Here is a 14,794-nt window from a genome sequence, read left to right as displayed (position 1 = left end):
CTCATATTCCAGCATACTGCATTGAACAAGAGTGAATGGTTTGTCCACGTTGTTTTTTTTGTTTGTTTGTTTTTTCATCGCTGTTGTTGCAATGTATTGGGAAGCCAGAATGCGCATTCATCAACAGAAACCTATATTAGCCGAACCCTGTTTGTTTTATGTGTTATTTATAGCAAACCATATTACAGATACGTTGTCAGATTAAAGTTAAACCGCGGTCCCAGCGCGTGCCGAACTGTGTGTGGAGAACCGTACGGTTCGATTTTTTCCCGCGAACCGTTCCCTCCCTAATATATATATATATATATATATATATATACACACACACACATACACACACACACATATCAGGGCTCCAAACAAAAAAGAAAAATCGAGTAAGGAGCCATTGGCTCCTATAAGAAAAAAACTTAGAGGCCAAATAATTATTTAGGTGCCACAGAATAAAAGTGTTTTATTTATTATTATTATTATTATTATTATTTTTTTTTTACATTTTAACATTTCAATCATACGGTCATGTGTTTATGTCTGATCTTTTCTTTACTTTATCAGCATTTTAATCCATATTGTAGATGAGCTGGGAACTAAGGTTCACTTACAGTGGAAACTAAATGTATTTTCCAACTTGAAATATACAGTCACAAATAATTGTTTATTATCTGTACCAATATCACGGACCATAAGCATCACTTGGCCCCTGAGTGTACTTTTGGCTCTTCCTCAATGCATCCTGTAAATGTTGTCATACACTCTTAAAAATAAAGGTGCTTCACGATGCTATAGAAGAACCATTTTTGTCTAAATGGTTTCATAAAGAACCATTAAAGGGGTCATATGACATTGCTAATAACATTATTTTGTGTATTTGGTGTAATTCAATGTGTTTATGCAGTTTAAGGTTAAAAAAAAACATTATTTTTCACACATGTACATTATTGTTTCTCCTCTATGACCTGCCTTTCTGAAATGCGTCGATTTTTACAAAGCTCATCGGTCTGAAAAGCGAGGTGTGTTTTGATTGGCCAGCTATCCAGTGCATTGTGATTGGCTGAATGCCTCAAGCGTGTGACGGAAGTGTTATGCCCCTTACCACAGCGGTTCCCAATCCCAGACCTTGTGCCCCCCTGCTCTGCATATTTTGCATGTCTCTCTTAGTTAACACACCTGATTCATATAACCAGCTTGTTACAAGAGAACTACGTGCATGAACTGTATTCTGATTGATATGATCCCTGCACACTGCACTGTGTTCATTGCTCCCTATTCCCTGAGCCGGAGAAATCTGTTGAAGTTTACTTCACTTCCGAACATTCATTCATAGATATGTGCTGCGCAACTACTTCACACATGAACAAGTGTGACATCATATACCTCTGTAAATAAATACAATTTAAATTCACGTCTTGCACACTTTAATGCCCTTTGAATGGAACATATACACTCATTTAGAACTGGAATCATGGCAGAAAATCCGGTGATGTCCACTTCGCAGGAGTCATACGTGATAAGAGGACTGGGATTGGGAAACGCTGCCTTAACATACAAAGAACCTTTTAAGCACCTTTATTTTTAAGAGTGTATGTCTTTCACACTTTCAGTCTGTTTTTCTTATGTAAAATGCAATTTTATAGGAGGAGTTGAGTCATGTAGACAACAGGTAAAGTAAAAATATAAAAATCCAATAGCGCATAAATATAGCAAAATGCTCCTCTTTATAGTTATTTTTCTAGCTGACTGATAAGCACACCGAAACCTAATTCTTATTCAAATGTAAAATTATATTACTATGCAAACAATACAAACACGCATTACTTTTCTACAGTTTGAAACACTGAATGAGCTTTTACACAAGACATTTCAGTAAGTTGTAGCCTACTGTACGCTCTCTTATAAAATAACCTACCTTCTGATGTTAATTCATGTTTATTATGTACTATAGTGGTAAAGAGAACGATAAAATGGATTTACTTGAACTGCTAAAGCAATCGCGCCTGCCGCATTAAAGAGTGGCAAAAAACTTTGTGTATTTCATTATGAATTTTGAATCATTTTAAAGCTACTTAAAAAATATTAAATATTAAAATATTAAATATTAAAAAAAAATATTAAAAAATAAAGCACAACGCTTTTTGCGATTATTGGACAGCAAGTGCAATTCAAATAACTAAGTCCATGCATTAACAGAACACAGCATAGACCTAAGATCTTGTTAAGAAGAAACCATATTAATGATTATAAACGAGAATTGTCTCTCTTGTGCTGCACAACTGAGCTGCGTTTATCAGGGGTGTGTCAGCGCTGCTGTGCGGCAGAGATGAGGACTGTTTGAAGCTCTTTTTTTTCACTAAAACTTTGATGTGCATCGTCTCAGTTTAATACGTGAACATAGCAAATGATGCAATCACAAAAGAATCAGGAAAAAAGGCATAACATGCAAATTTTAAGTTATAAAATGTAAATACATAGGTCTAGTCGCCAGTGGGGACCTCAGCAAAAACTTCACTGGCAATTTATTATTTTGCTCCCCGGCCGCTGATCCGGGTGTGTGTTCACTTCTCACTGCTGTGTGTGTGCACTTGGAAGGGGTAAATGCAGAGCACCAATTCTGAGTATGGGTTACCATACTTGGCAAATGTCACAACTTTCACATTTCAGTGCTCTATATAATTGCCTTCACACAAGATTGTTTAGGAGGATGCAACAAAATTCTGATTCATTTCCCTATGAAGCTTAAAGGTTTAGGAGAAGCCTGGAAATGTGCTTTTAGACCGAAACTACAACTGCAGTATTTTTGAAAAAACAAAAGGCTTACATGGAGCATAGAACATGACCAAAGCATGTTTCTTCTTTTTCAGAAATTCCCTGAAATCTTCGGCTCCCAGGTGGCTCACGTTGGATGGCATCTCATCCCACGACTTCTCTGGAGGAGGTGGGGCCTGGGGACTGAGAGGAACAGAGAGAGAAAGCACCTGTGATTAAATAAGTAAGCTGTTAGGCTGAGATCTCTGAATCTGTAACACTCAGTCAAGTCAGGTCACTACGTAATAACTTCATGCATGCATTAAATACAGACGTTATTAGACCTACATCCATGAGTTTTGCGAAACTGAATGGCTGCAAAAGTATTTAGACATTTGAATAATTTCATTGAATTTTATAAAATAATTTCAATAAGCCTTGGTGATTTTTCTTTCAAAAAAAATTACAAATCATAGTGACCCCAAACTTTAGAACAACAGTATAAATATATGGTTAGCAATGAAAATACTTTTTGGGGCTACTTTGTATGCATATCACGCAATAAACAATTTCAAGCATGAAATGAAAGCATGAAAAGTACCTCAGGACTAAACAAAACCCTAACTTGGGATCTCCTGACTTCCCATGTCCCATGGTATTATCATAGTGCATAACTACTAGTTTGCAGTATTTGGCATGAGTCTGAAAACAGGCTTGGCCCTGCTGTTCTGGGACCTGTGAGATGGCACTGTCATGCACTTAAACTCATTGCTGATGCCTGCACAGAAGGACTGCTCCAGGATCAAAGCAAGGGCAAGCTCTTCCACTGAGAGATCAGTTTAGCAGTGATTGATTGTAGTTAAGCTCTGTTAAGCACATCCCAAAGAGTCATGGGAGACAGCAGTGTAAAAGTAAATTCTCAGCCTCCCAGCCCTCATGCAGGTCACTCTTTAGTCAGTGTGTGTTTTCGAGAGCATGTTCCTATTGACTGAACCCCTGCCAGTTATGTGGCCCTCTTAGTGTGAAGTTCGGTAATGCGTGAAAAACATCTCCAGGTCAAATTGTTTCAGAAATCGAACATTTGTTTCTAACTAGGTGACATTCAGTAACCACTTTAACATATAAACAAAACCACAATGTGGGTGCTCAGATACATTTTTAGTACTTATACCTTCCTGACTATTTACAAAGTTAAGAGATTGCAGATGGTAAGCGTAACACAACAAAAAGCAATCCCGCCTCACTTGTACCTGACCTTAGCTGAGCACTAAATCCACCTCCATCAGAAATAAATATTACAAAGTGTGAAGGAATAAATAAAAGCAGAAACAAGCATTTACCCGTGCAGACCTCCATACACCTACATAAACCTCTACTGTACATCCAGTCAAAAACAGCTATTGTGTTTTATCTGTTTTGTACATTAACGCCTCTGCAGAGATGCATTACAGAAACAGGCCTTTCAAGGATTTGTTTTTCCACTTTTGTATAGGGACAGTAGAGAGTGAGGACTGAATAAAATGATTATAATAATAATTTCCTGCCAATATTTTATTATTATTATTAAATTGACCAAACTATTCTTATGCCAAATAGTTAACTGGCCTAATCTTAATTTAAATGCAATAATAATACTAAAACAATACAAATATAAATAAATAACAGATTATTTCTTGTTGCAACAACTTTCTGAATTAATATAGATAGAATCTATTTTAATTTCTCATGCTGATGGTGAGTGGAATAGACGGAGTCAACTCACTTCTGCAGCCACTCGATGATTTTGTCTTTGCTTCGGAGTTGAGGAAGTGTGTACTTCTCTTCCCCCTTTTCAAAGTACTTCACTGTTGGGAAGCCTGAGATTTTAAACCGCTCACCGATGGACTTGTGAATGGTGGCATCCACTGCTGCCAATACACCTGGGCTCTGAAACCATATAAATATACAAAGATAGAAAAGCACTGTTTACTTTCAACTTAAAAACACACCATACTGTATGTTCTCTGACAGTTGATAGGCCAAATTCACATGTGCAAATGCATCCTAAATGTTGGACATTGTTAATCCATTTGTTAAACTCTGTGCAAACTGCTTTTTTTTACCCAAAATATCAATGCGATTGTGGTGCCAAACACATTTTAGAATCTCATTTTTAACCCAAATCATGCTCTAAAAACTTTCCAGCAATTATGGAACTCATTAAGTTTCAAATGTCTATAAGCACAACTTAATTAAAATCATGAGGCAATTTGAGAACAGAGCAAGTTGCCATTTTAATATTGATTGTGTTCTGTGTTTGAAGGGACCTCCTGTAGGTGGAGTAGATGAGATGAATATTTATTCAATGATTTTTGAAGCTCAGGAGAGGAGACATCAATTCCCTCAAATTCATGTTCTAACCTTATAATTCAAAACCATTTTTTTTTTTTACATCTAAAGACAGCATATGTCTATCTTTATATGTAACTGGTTAAAATTAGGAAATGTTAAAGTTAACCTGTTAAAGGGTTACTCCACCCAAAAATGAAAATTTTGTCATTAATCACTTAACATTACCCCCATGTTGTTCCAAACCCGTAAAAGCTTTGTTCGTCTTCGGAACACAATTCAAGATATTTTGGATGAAAACCGGGAGGCTTGTGACTGTCCCATAGACTGCCAAATAAATAACAGTGTCAAGGTCCAGGAAAGGTATGAAAGACATCATCAGAATACTCCATCTACCATCAGTGATTCAACCGTAACGTTATGAAGCAATGAGAATACTTTATGTACACGAAGTAAACAAAAATAATGACTTTATTCAACAATTCCTCTCCTCTGGGTCTCTCCAAATCAGCGTAGCTCCATTTTGGCAATTCTGAACAGTACGCAGATGGCGTACACTCTTCTGTGAAAGCCGCGCTGCGCCGATGTGTTGTAGTCTTTCAAACCAAAGCGTAAATATACGTAAAAAACATATCCTTGTGGCACGGCTGATACAGAGGACCGTACACCATCTGCGTACTGCTCAGATTTGCCAAAATAGCGCTACGCTGATTTGGAGAGACACAGAGGAGAGGAATTGTTGAATAAAGTTTGTTTTCATCCAAAATATCTTAAATTGTGTTCCGAAGATGATCGTAGCTTTTACAGGTTTGGAATGACATGGGGGTAAGTGAATAATGAGAAAATTTTCATTTTGGGATGGAGTATCCCTTTAATTCATTTGATTTATTAAAAACACAACATTTGCATTGCATTTCCAGCACATTTCAATAGTTTGAGAAATATATCTTTATGTCGAGTGAAACACAAAGAGCACTGTTGCTATAAAAACACTAAACACTTTGAGTGTCATCCACACAAATTGCAGAAAATTATATTTACACAAAGGCCTATTACTTGGACTGATTTATGACATCCACAGTTTAAATGCAACCAATTTGTTGTTGAAGTTGTGGAGACTAGCTTTTTAGATGAAATGACAGCACAGTTTGGCACAGCTTTGTCATTATGAATGTTTCCTCAGCTTAAACTCCTTCTAGTTGCACACATCTGTCAGTGGGATACCTTATAATTATGATGAGAGTCTTGGTCATTATCACAAACAAAAGATTTGTGTTCAAGTTTAGGTACCAACACCACAGGGGCCAAATAATCTATGGACAGCTATCGGAGCTGTGAGCCAATTAGAAGTGTATGCAAACCAAAACACTTGACGACAAATACACAAACACATCTTATTAAATTAATGGCACAGCATTTCAACAACACACTTGAGAGATAAGCATGGCCGCTTGAATTTCTCCACCATCCACTTACAAAATGTCATATTTGTAACCCCCGTCTTACATTCATATATGCATATTTAAACATCCTTATTCCAAAGTCTCAGAGAGATGCAAATTGAAAATGCTTTAAAAAACTCTTGACATGTGGACTCTCTCTTTAAACTGTGTGTGGGGCCGTGAGCACAGGAAATTAGAAAAATAATTTACTTCATCTTTCTCAGGGGAGAAGATGTCAGGACTAGAGCATGCATTAGATAATGCATAATGTGTTGTTACTGAACTCTGGGAAGAGCATCACTCCGAATAGCTCCAAGCTGAAGGCTAGAGGGACGGCACAGAGGAAAAGGAAAATGAGATAAGTACTCCAACTATAAGGCTCTGGCGACTGTAATTGGCCTGCAACTAAGAACTAGAGAACAGAGTCAGTGCTACGGACACACCCGAAAAATGAGAAACACACCACTCACACAACATGGCCAGAGATGTTTGTGAACTGAATATGTCTCATGTTGTAAATTTAAAGCTTAAAAATGACCATGTACCATGGAAATGTTGAATCAAAGGTTGAAAGAGTAAAACATTTATGGATTTACCGCAGGGTGTTATCAAATTGTCTAGGATGATGGAAAATTACAGTTGGCTTATTTTAATCAAGTCAATTGGACACAGAATTTTTACAAGGAATGCCTCAAAGTGACAATTACACACCTAGAACCATTTCATTAAGTATGCAGTTGTTCTCTTGCCTCCATGTTGTCTTTTGCAAAGTTAGTTTGAATTTTACAACAAGCAAATATATGAACATTATCCATTCCCTATATGTCAGAGAATTAGAGTGAAGGAACTCACATCTGGGTCTTTGTTAAGGATCTCAGCAGCTTCATCAAACTCTGGCTTCATCTTCTTACAGTGGCCACACCCTAAAAACCATCACAAGGAAGAAAATTAGAATGTGATTAATTTTAAGATCATAAATCGGAAAAAAAAAAAAAAAAAAAAAAAAAAAAAATGATATATATATATATATATATATATATATATATATATATATATATATATATATATATATATATATATATATATATAAAATAAAAAATTCCATCAAAATAATAATCGTAAATATTTTACAATTATTTTTAATATGTTTTAAAATATATTCTAATACAAAACAGTTATTTTAAATTGTAATAATATTTCACAGTATTTTAGTTTTTACTGTATAAACATTTTAATTAAATACATGCAGCCTTGGTGAACATAAAATAAAAAAAAAAAGTTTTTTTTTTTTTTTTTTTTAATCTTACCAAAACCAAACTTTGAATGGTAGTATATAAACATCAAAATATTTGGAAAACCCTGCTATAAATGTGGTTTGAGGTACTTGAATGGCTAAACACTAATTTGGCCAGGCTGAGAGGTCAACTAGACTAGCCAAACCAGCATAAACCAGAAAACCATCTTAGGCCAAGCTTATTATTTTCTTTTTTTCCCCGAAAGGGTTGTCATGCATAATTGACATAGCACAAAAACAACAACAACTCAACTCAATATAACATTTCAATCATAAATTGACCAGAAACAGCACTCATCTGGAAAGAAATTATATTTCCCTTTCAAGTATTTAAAAGATCCCTGTCCAATTCTCCACCTGTTACCTGATCACAAAAGCCTTTCCAGTAAACATAAGGCAGAACTCAATAAGTCAAGCCTGAATTTAATATGTATTTATTTACACTATAGGAATATGAACAAATCAGGACACTGATTAATAAATGGTTTGCAATTTTGCTAAGAACTGTGTACAACAGTTTATTATTATATTATTAATAATAATAAAAGTGACTTGAAATGAGATCACATGAAATTTGCGCACTGCATGGATGCATTTTGTCTTATATTATATCCGATGCAAGTAAAGCATAATTTTTTTGTCTTGACAAACTTAACAGTGTTGATTATGTGCATTGAGAGGCTAACCAATGTTGTCATTGGCATTATGTTAGCTGAGTGCATGTGAAGTGATGTTTGTGTGTAAACAAGTATATTGCATTTGACCTTTGTTGATGAGAATGTAAACTAGTCATTCGGTACCTTGAAAGTGTATTAATGTGGAGAGAAAGTATGTACATATAGGCTCAGTGGTGGGTTGGTAGGATACACCCTGTGACGTTCAGGAAATTAATATGTTCTATCAGAGGTGTTTGATCAAAAATGTTTGAAAGCTGAGAGCCATCTTCCTTCAATCACTAGAAAAGCAACCTGCCAAGAAACTGAAATACTACCGACATACCCGTATCAGCAAATCTGTGTCAGGTTAATTCATTTGAGAATAACATTAGAAAGACAAAAACATCAACAGTGCATAAGTGCAATTCAACCTGCATAAAGAGATTGACTTAATGCTCTCAGTTTTTTTTTTTTTTTTTGTCTCTCTCTGACCTCTTCAGTAGTTCAAATTAGTCCTCACTAGACAAAGATTACTGGTAATAAGATAATACCATGGTACATTCAAATACAGTAAACTATGATTCTCAATGATCCATATACTGTAAAATATGCATGTACTGTAAAATGTTTTTTACATGGTTACTCCAATGTACTTTAAAAAGTAGCTATGTGTGCAAAGAATTATCATGTTACCATAACAACATGTCCAAAATATTATAATAAAACAGTGATTTTGACAAATTGCTTGTCAAGCAAACATATTCCTAACAATTAAAGAATTCATCCAAAAATGACAATTATGTCATCATTTACTCACCCACATGTCATTCCAAACCTGTAGGACTTCTTTTGAGTTCCACAGAAGAAAGTAAGGTAATCTGAACAATATTTCAACTGTATTTGCCCATATAAAGAAACCAAATGGGGTCTAAAAGAACAGTGGGCCTCTTTCACTTTAATTGTATGTTCAAAAAATCCTTAGTATGTTCCACAGAATAAAGGAAGACATATTATTTTGGAACGTTGTGAGGGTGACATAAATTTCTAACCCTTTAACTACCCCTAAATTTTAATGTCATTCAAGCCCCAAGTCCTGCAAGAGCAGTGTTGCTGATACTCACAGGGAGCATAGAACATGACCAGGACTGAAGGATGCTCCTCCAGGAATGCGTCAAAAGACTCTTCGGTCAGATGGAAGACCGCCGAGCCGGATTCTGACCAGGGCACCTCTGGAGTTTTAGGTTGAGGGGGCTGGGGGCTGTGCAACGTATAAAACAAGTAGTTAAAAACATTTCCATTAGTCAAAATGTTTTTGTTGTCTCAAAGCCTATGAATTTCACGACTCAAAACTCTCCAAATAACTGATGTGAGACACCTAAGCTCTGCCAATACACATCTCACAATTCATTTCAGCTCTACATCTGGTGGGGAACGGTCACACCCACATGACTTAAGAGAGCTAGTCTGAGCTTGCAGTTCACATCTGTCTCGTCACAGGCCCTGTGCCCATATAAGAGCGACCCAAATGATTCCTTCGTAGAGTGGATAAAGCCAAGAGCTTGTCTGCTAGAAGTGCGTCAGCTGAACAAAGACCAGCCAGAGGCAACTTTGCCAAGGATAAACACTGGCAAACCCAACCAATCAGTGCATCAGTAAATGCTCTCACATTCAAAGTTTCACTTTTTTTTTTTTATTAAAAATTTATTCTACAAGACAAGCCAGGGATACATCTGCAAGTGCTTTGAGAGCAGGTCACAATTTTAAGTCTCTTAACATTTACTTGTACTGGTCAATCAACTCCTGCTGTCATATAGTTTATGGTATAGCAATGATGATTTTCTGTGTCTCACAAACTATGGACCACCCAACGTCCCTTCATTGACCATCTCTTGAGCAAAAATGGTGAGAGCTGATTGAAATTGCTAGGTCCAAACTAACTGGTAAGCAACTGTCAGGAGTTGTGGATGGTAATTTTTTTTTTATTTATCACTCCCAATAAAAGTGATCATAATGTACCGCTGCTACAGTGATCATTTTTGAGAAACAGCTAATAACTAGATTTGCCGGCCTGGTTAATGACATCTAAATCTTTCAATGATATCTCTGTTTAAAAGTTTAGAATCAGCAAGATTTGTTTTTGAAAAAAGTCTTTATGTGCACCCAGGCTGCTTTTATTTGATCAAAAATACAGTACAAATAGTAATATTGTGAAATATTATTAACATTTAAATATATAACTGCAAGCAACAATTAACTGACCAACCACAACAGAGGCAACGAGGAGCTAAGCAATCATGACAGAGAGTATCAGACCAGCTGAAAAAAAGTAATTAAAGACCATTTTTGATTATTTTAAACAAAATGGTTGAAAATACATAAATACAGTCACTTGTAATGTGGCATACTTGCTTTTCACTTTTGGCAAATAGGTGGCACTGCCACCAAATGACAATGACACACATACATCTTGGTGTCAATATGCCATAGCATTGCAGAACTACAGCCTCAGATCCAAATTGGTGTCATGCCATCAAATTTGATGACTTATTCGAAAATTGTTTCATCTTTTTTAATCCCAGTCTTTTAAACTGTGGTGCATTTTTCCATACATAGAGTAAACTAAATATCCTCGAACAGAACTGCATGTTCCACTTTGTTTGCCTTGCCTCACTTTTAAGACAGATAGATCCAGCAATCATCAAATCTATAAATAATCTAAAAATATTTCTATTTTTGTATATCTTTTTTTCTTGTTCGTAAAACAAAATGTTTTTCACACTGGTTTAAATTCAAATTCAGACTGAAATGCCCTTAAATGATAAGAAAATACAAACCAAGCTGTGGCTGATCTTGTGACATAGGCCTATTGATCAAAGTCTCTTCCAGTCTAAGTGGGACATTGACCAGAAGAAGTGGATCAGAGTTTATGCCAATAAAAAGGTTTCTTAGACTACTCACAAACTGCTAATGTGTCATGCCAAAGCACATAATTCTAAACTTAACAATACAAATATTGCTCAGCACACTACAGTGCTTGCTTCATCTAGTCTGCTTCCTGACACTTAGTATACAACATCAGCAATGTCACTGAATTTATTTCTTGCTAGGCAAAATACTGGGCCCCACTGTATGACTAGAAGATTCATACAGTCCATAAATTACGTGTTGCATTGCTTGCACAGCTCTAGTGAAGTTAATCTCTGAGACGTGTACACAGGCACTGTAAACTTGTATATTTTATTCACTCTGTCATTTTGATAGTAGGTTAAGACACTGCAGAGATCTTAAAGCCTCATCACATCTCTGTTAGGAGGCACAGAGGAGTGTTTACGTCCAGTGTTTTACAGTGCACATCATATCTTTCACACCTCAGTTCCTGTAAAACATTCCCTGGATAACGGTGGAGACCGCAGGCAGAAGTCCAAGATGTCACACCTCTTACAAATACAGTGATTCTTTACAGCTTTTAAGATAGTACAGGGCATAAGAATGAATGAAGAGAGGCTGTGCATGTTTGTATGTTAAAATAAGGGTTAGGTTTACTCACTTTTTCAACCAGTCAGCAATGTCTTTAGAGGTGGCTCCATAATTCTCATAGTGATGCATAAATTTCCCCTTCCTGTTTGGAAAAAGAACAAAAAAGGGCAGAATAATTCTTTAGTATTAATCATAAACTGGCTGAGAACATCCAAACCAACACAATCATTTCATGATCAAACAAAATATTTTTACCAATATGAGATAAACACCACTTTTAGGGAAAAAAAAAAAAGTTTGTAAAATAGGTCGGAGCCATGACCTAGTGATTAGTGAACATGCTTCCTCAACAGTACAAGAGATGTGGGATCGATTCTGGCCTGCGTTCCTATTATTTCCTGTCCTCTCTCTACTCTCTGTGTAAAAACATGGCCAAAAGTTTGTAAAACAGAAACAGAAGGTTTGTTTAAAGCTATTAGTATTGATTTTTACAAAAACATACTTCAAATCTTGCCTTCTTTCAAAAATGAAATCCTAAATGGGAGAAGTCAATATTTATTAGTCCTCATTTTCTCAACATAAATTGCACAAGACAGCTTAGGATATTTGTACCCACACAACAAAGATCCAAGGCATCCAAGACTGCTGCTCGCTTCTTGCCATCCAAGATAAACATTTTAAATGAGCGCTTGCCTCAAAGCTAATTAAGCCATTTGGCCCAGGGCTCTTAGCATAATCAAAGACTTCAGCTAGCAGCCTTTGTGCTCTTACTAATCCATACAACCACAAGCAGACGAGATCACGAATGTATCCAGAAATGCTTTTGAACACACAGCAACATGCGGAAGAAGGCTTCATGCATCGGAAACTCAAGTTTTATCTGCCATCATCTGCTCCCTTTCCGTGACTGAAAATAATCTGCAGCAAGCGGGAGCTTAACTGAGATGCTGGCAATGGACTGTCATTTGTAACTGTCACTAATCAGTTGGAATCCAAAAGCACTGAGGCAACCTAAACAAAGAAATATAAGCTAGGGGAGTGTCTTGATAAATGAAATAAAATAAAATTAAATATTTGTATTTTAAATATTTCTAAATAATTATGCTCTCTTTGATCATTGATCATACATTAGTGAAATATTAATTGATTCAAAAGAGCAGTGCTGAGGTGTGGTGTAGTCGTGTAAAGATCAGGGCTGCGTTTCCCAAAAGCATCGTAAGCTAAAGTAGGTCATGGAACTATTGCCACCAATGGCCTCTACGATCAGCTTAGCTTACGATGCTTTAGGCAAACGCAGCCCTGGCCTTGGGCAGAGAGCCGTGTTTAATTAACCTTTTAGTAATTAAAGCAGTTGTGTAATGAAGAAGCACTAAACAGAAGCTAAATGCATACAGCTGCTGCCGCAAGTCTAAATAAACAGGGAAAAGGCTCTGGACAAATTGCACCATGCAGAAAATACACATTAAAATTCTCTGATTCATTTAAGATCATAAATCATGCCTTTTGCTGGGGCTATTAGTTCTAGCATGCTACAAATAAAAAGCTGCCCCAAAAATGTCTCAGAAATGAATTAATTTTATCCCTTTGAATTTAAAATGGAAAGATTATTTTGTGGAAAAAACAAGTACTTTTTCAAATCATGTCTCTACCCACAATGCTACATTGTGCAGTGGTCAAAAACTTTTTGTGCTCAAAGTTCAAACTATTTTAATAAATATTTACTGGAATTATCATATTTTATGTATTTGAATCTTTTATTAACAGAATAACTTTCATTATAATTCTTGGACTTTCATTATTTTTTCTTTATCCATTATTTAACAGTGTTTTTGTTAGTAACATAAAATAAAAAAAAATAAAAAAAACCTTGATGTAATACGTTTAAAAGTAACACTTCACAAAACTGGTGTTCACTATGGTGCAATTTCTTATGCTGACATTTCAGGTGCTTGGGCTTTTGAGGGAAAAAAAAGACAGGTGAATCAAACAAAAAAAACACTACAACACCAAAAAAACTTTTAAAAAAACATTTGTTGTGAATAAGACAGAGCCAGTGGCCCTTAATGAGACCATAGAAAAAGTTCCATTTTGATCCATCTTTCCTCGTCTTATTCATAATGCATCATGAATGTGCAACCCTATAACACTAGTGTTATAATAAAGCAGAACTAGTTTAAGAAAAGTAGGAAGGGCTGGTCGATATATCAATTACTTACAAAATGCAATGATTTTGCTGCCAACATAATCTTAAGTAATCATAATCTTAAAGCAACATAATCTTAAATTTTATTTTTGATGATTTTTTTTTTTTTTGGCCATTAGGTTATCTTTCTATTTTGTGGCATTAAATAAATTACTGGCTAACATTGGCTATTTGGTTGAAATAAGAATAAAAAGCCTTTTAAGCCATTTCAATACATAAAGGGATATATACTGTAACATCAAAAGGCAGAAAAATATAAATATATATTTTTTAGCTATATCAATCAGCAATAAAGCTTAGCAATTTAGTCCATTTTATTCAGTCTTCAGATGGTGACTTTGTTTGTGCATTGGAGTCATTTATGAAGAAGCAAGACAAACTTACTCAAAGTAGCAGAAGGTTGGGTAGCCCTTGACGCTGAACTCCTGTTTGAGCCCATCAAACTCTGCTGGGTGCACGTTCATCCCAGCCAACACCTACACAAAAGCAATGAATTAGACTTGAAACAAACAATCCCTGTCTAGTGACTTAAATACAGGAAAATGAAGATGAATGGCCACATCAGAGCGTAAACGGAAAGCTTGTCGATACAGACGGCATGCAGCGAAGTGGCACACAAATATCCATCTCTCATGACATTGCTTCACCTAAC

The 14,794-nt window shown here is 35.8% G+C and overlaps 1 protein-coding gene across 1 annotated transcript in view; it reads right to left on the bottom strand.

The window, feature by feature from the left end:
* pdia5 (protein disulfide isomerase family A, member 5) overlaps positions 1-14,794 on the bottom strand; it is a 52,810-nt gene that overhangs the window by 14,071 nt on the left and 23,945 nt on the right. Inside the window, exons 9-14 of the mRNA XM_042764081.1 lie at positions 14,527-14,618; positions 12,010-12,081; positions 9,584-9,720; positions 7,365-7,435; positions 4,505-4,668; positions 2,816-2,946 (exon numbers count right to left, since the gene is read on the bottom strand). Coding sequence (XP_042620015.1) covers positions 2,816-2,946; positions 4,505-4,668; positions 7,365-7,435; positions 9,584-9,720; positions 12,010-12,081; positions 14,527-14,618 — 667 coding nt within the window. The remainder of the gene's footprint in view (positions 1-2,815; positions 2,947-4,504; positions 4,669-7,364; positions 7,436-9,583; positions 9,721-12,009; positions 12,082-14,526; positions 14,619-14,794) is intronic.

Source organism: Cyprinus carpio, chromosome A9, assembly GCF_018340385.1.
Source record: "Cyprinus carpio isolate SPL01 chromosome A9, ASM1834038v1, whole genome shotgun sequence".
In the NCBI taxonomy this organism is placed as follows: Eukaryota; Metazoa; Chordata; class Actinopteri; order Cypriniformes; family Cyprinidae; genus Cyprinus; species Cyprinus carpio.
The sequence above is the reverse complement of the archived record's forward strand: the minus strand, read 5'-3'. Positions and strand labels throughout refer to the sequence as shown.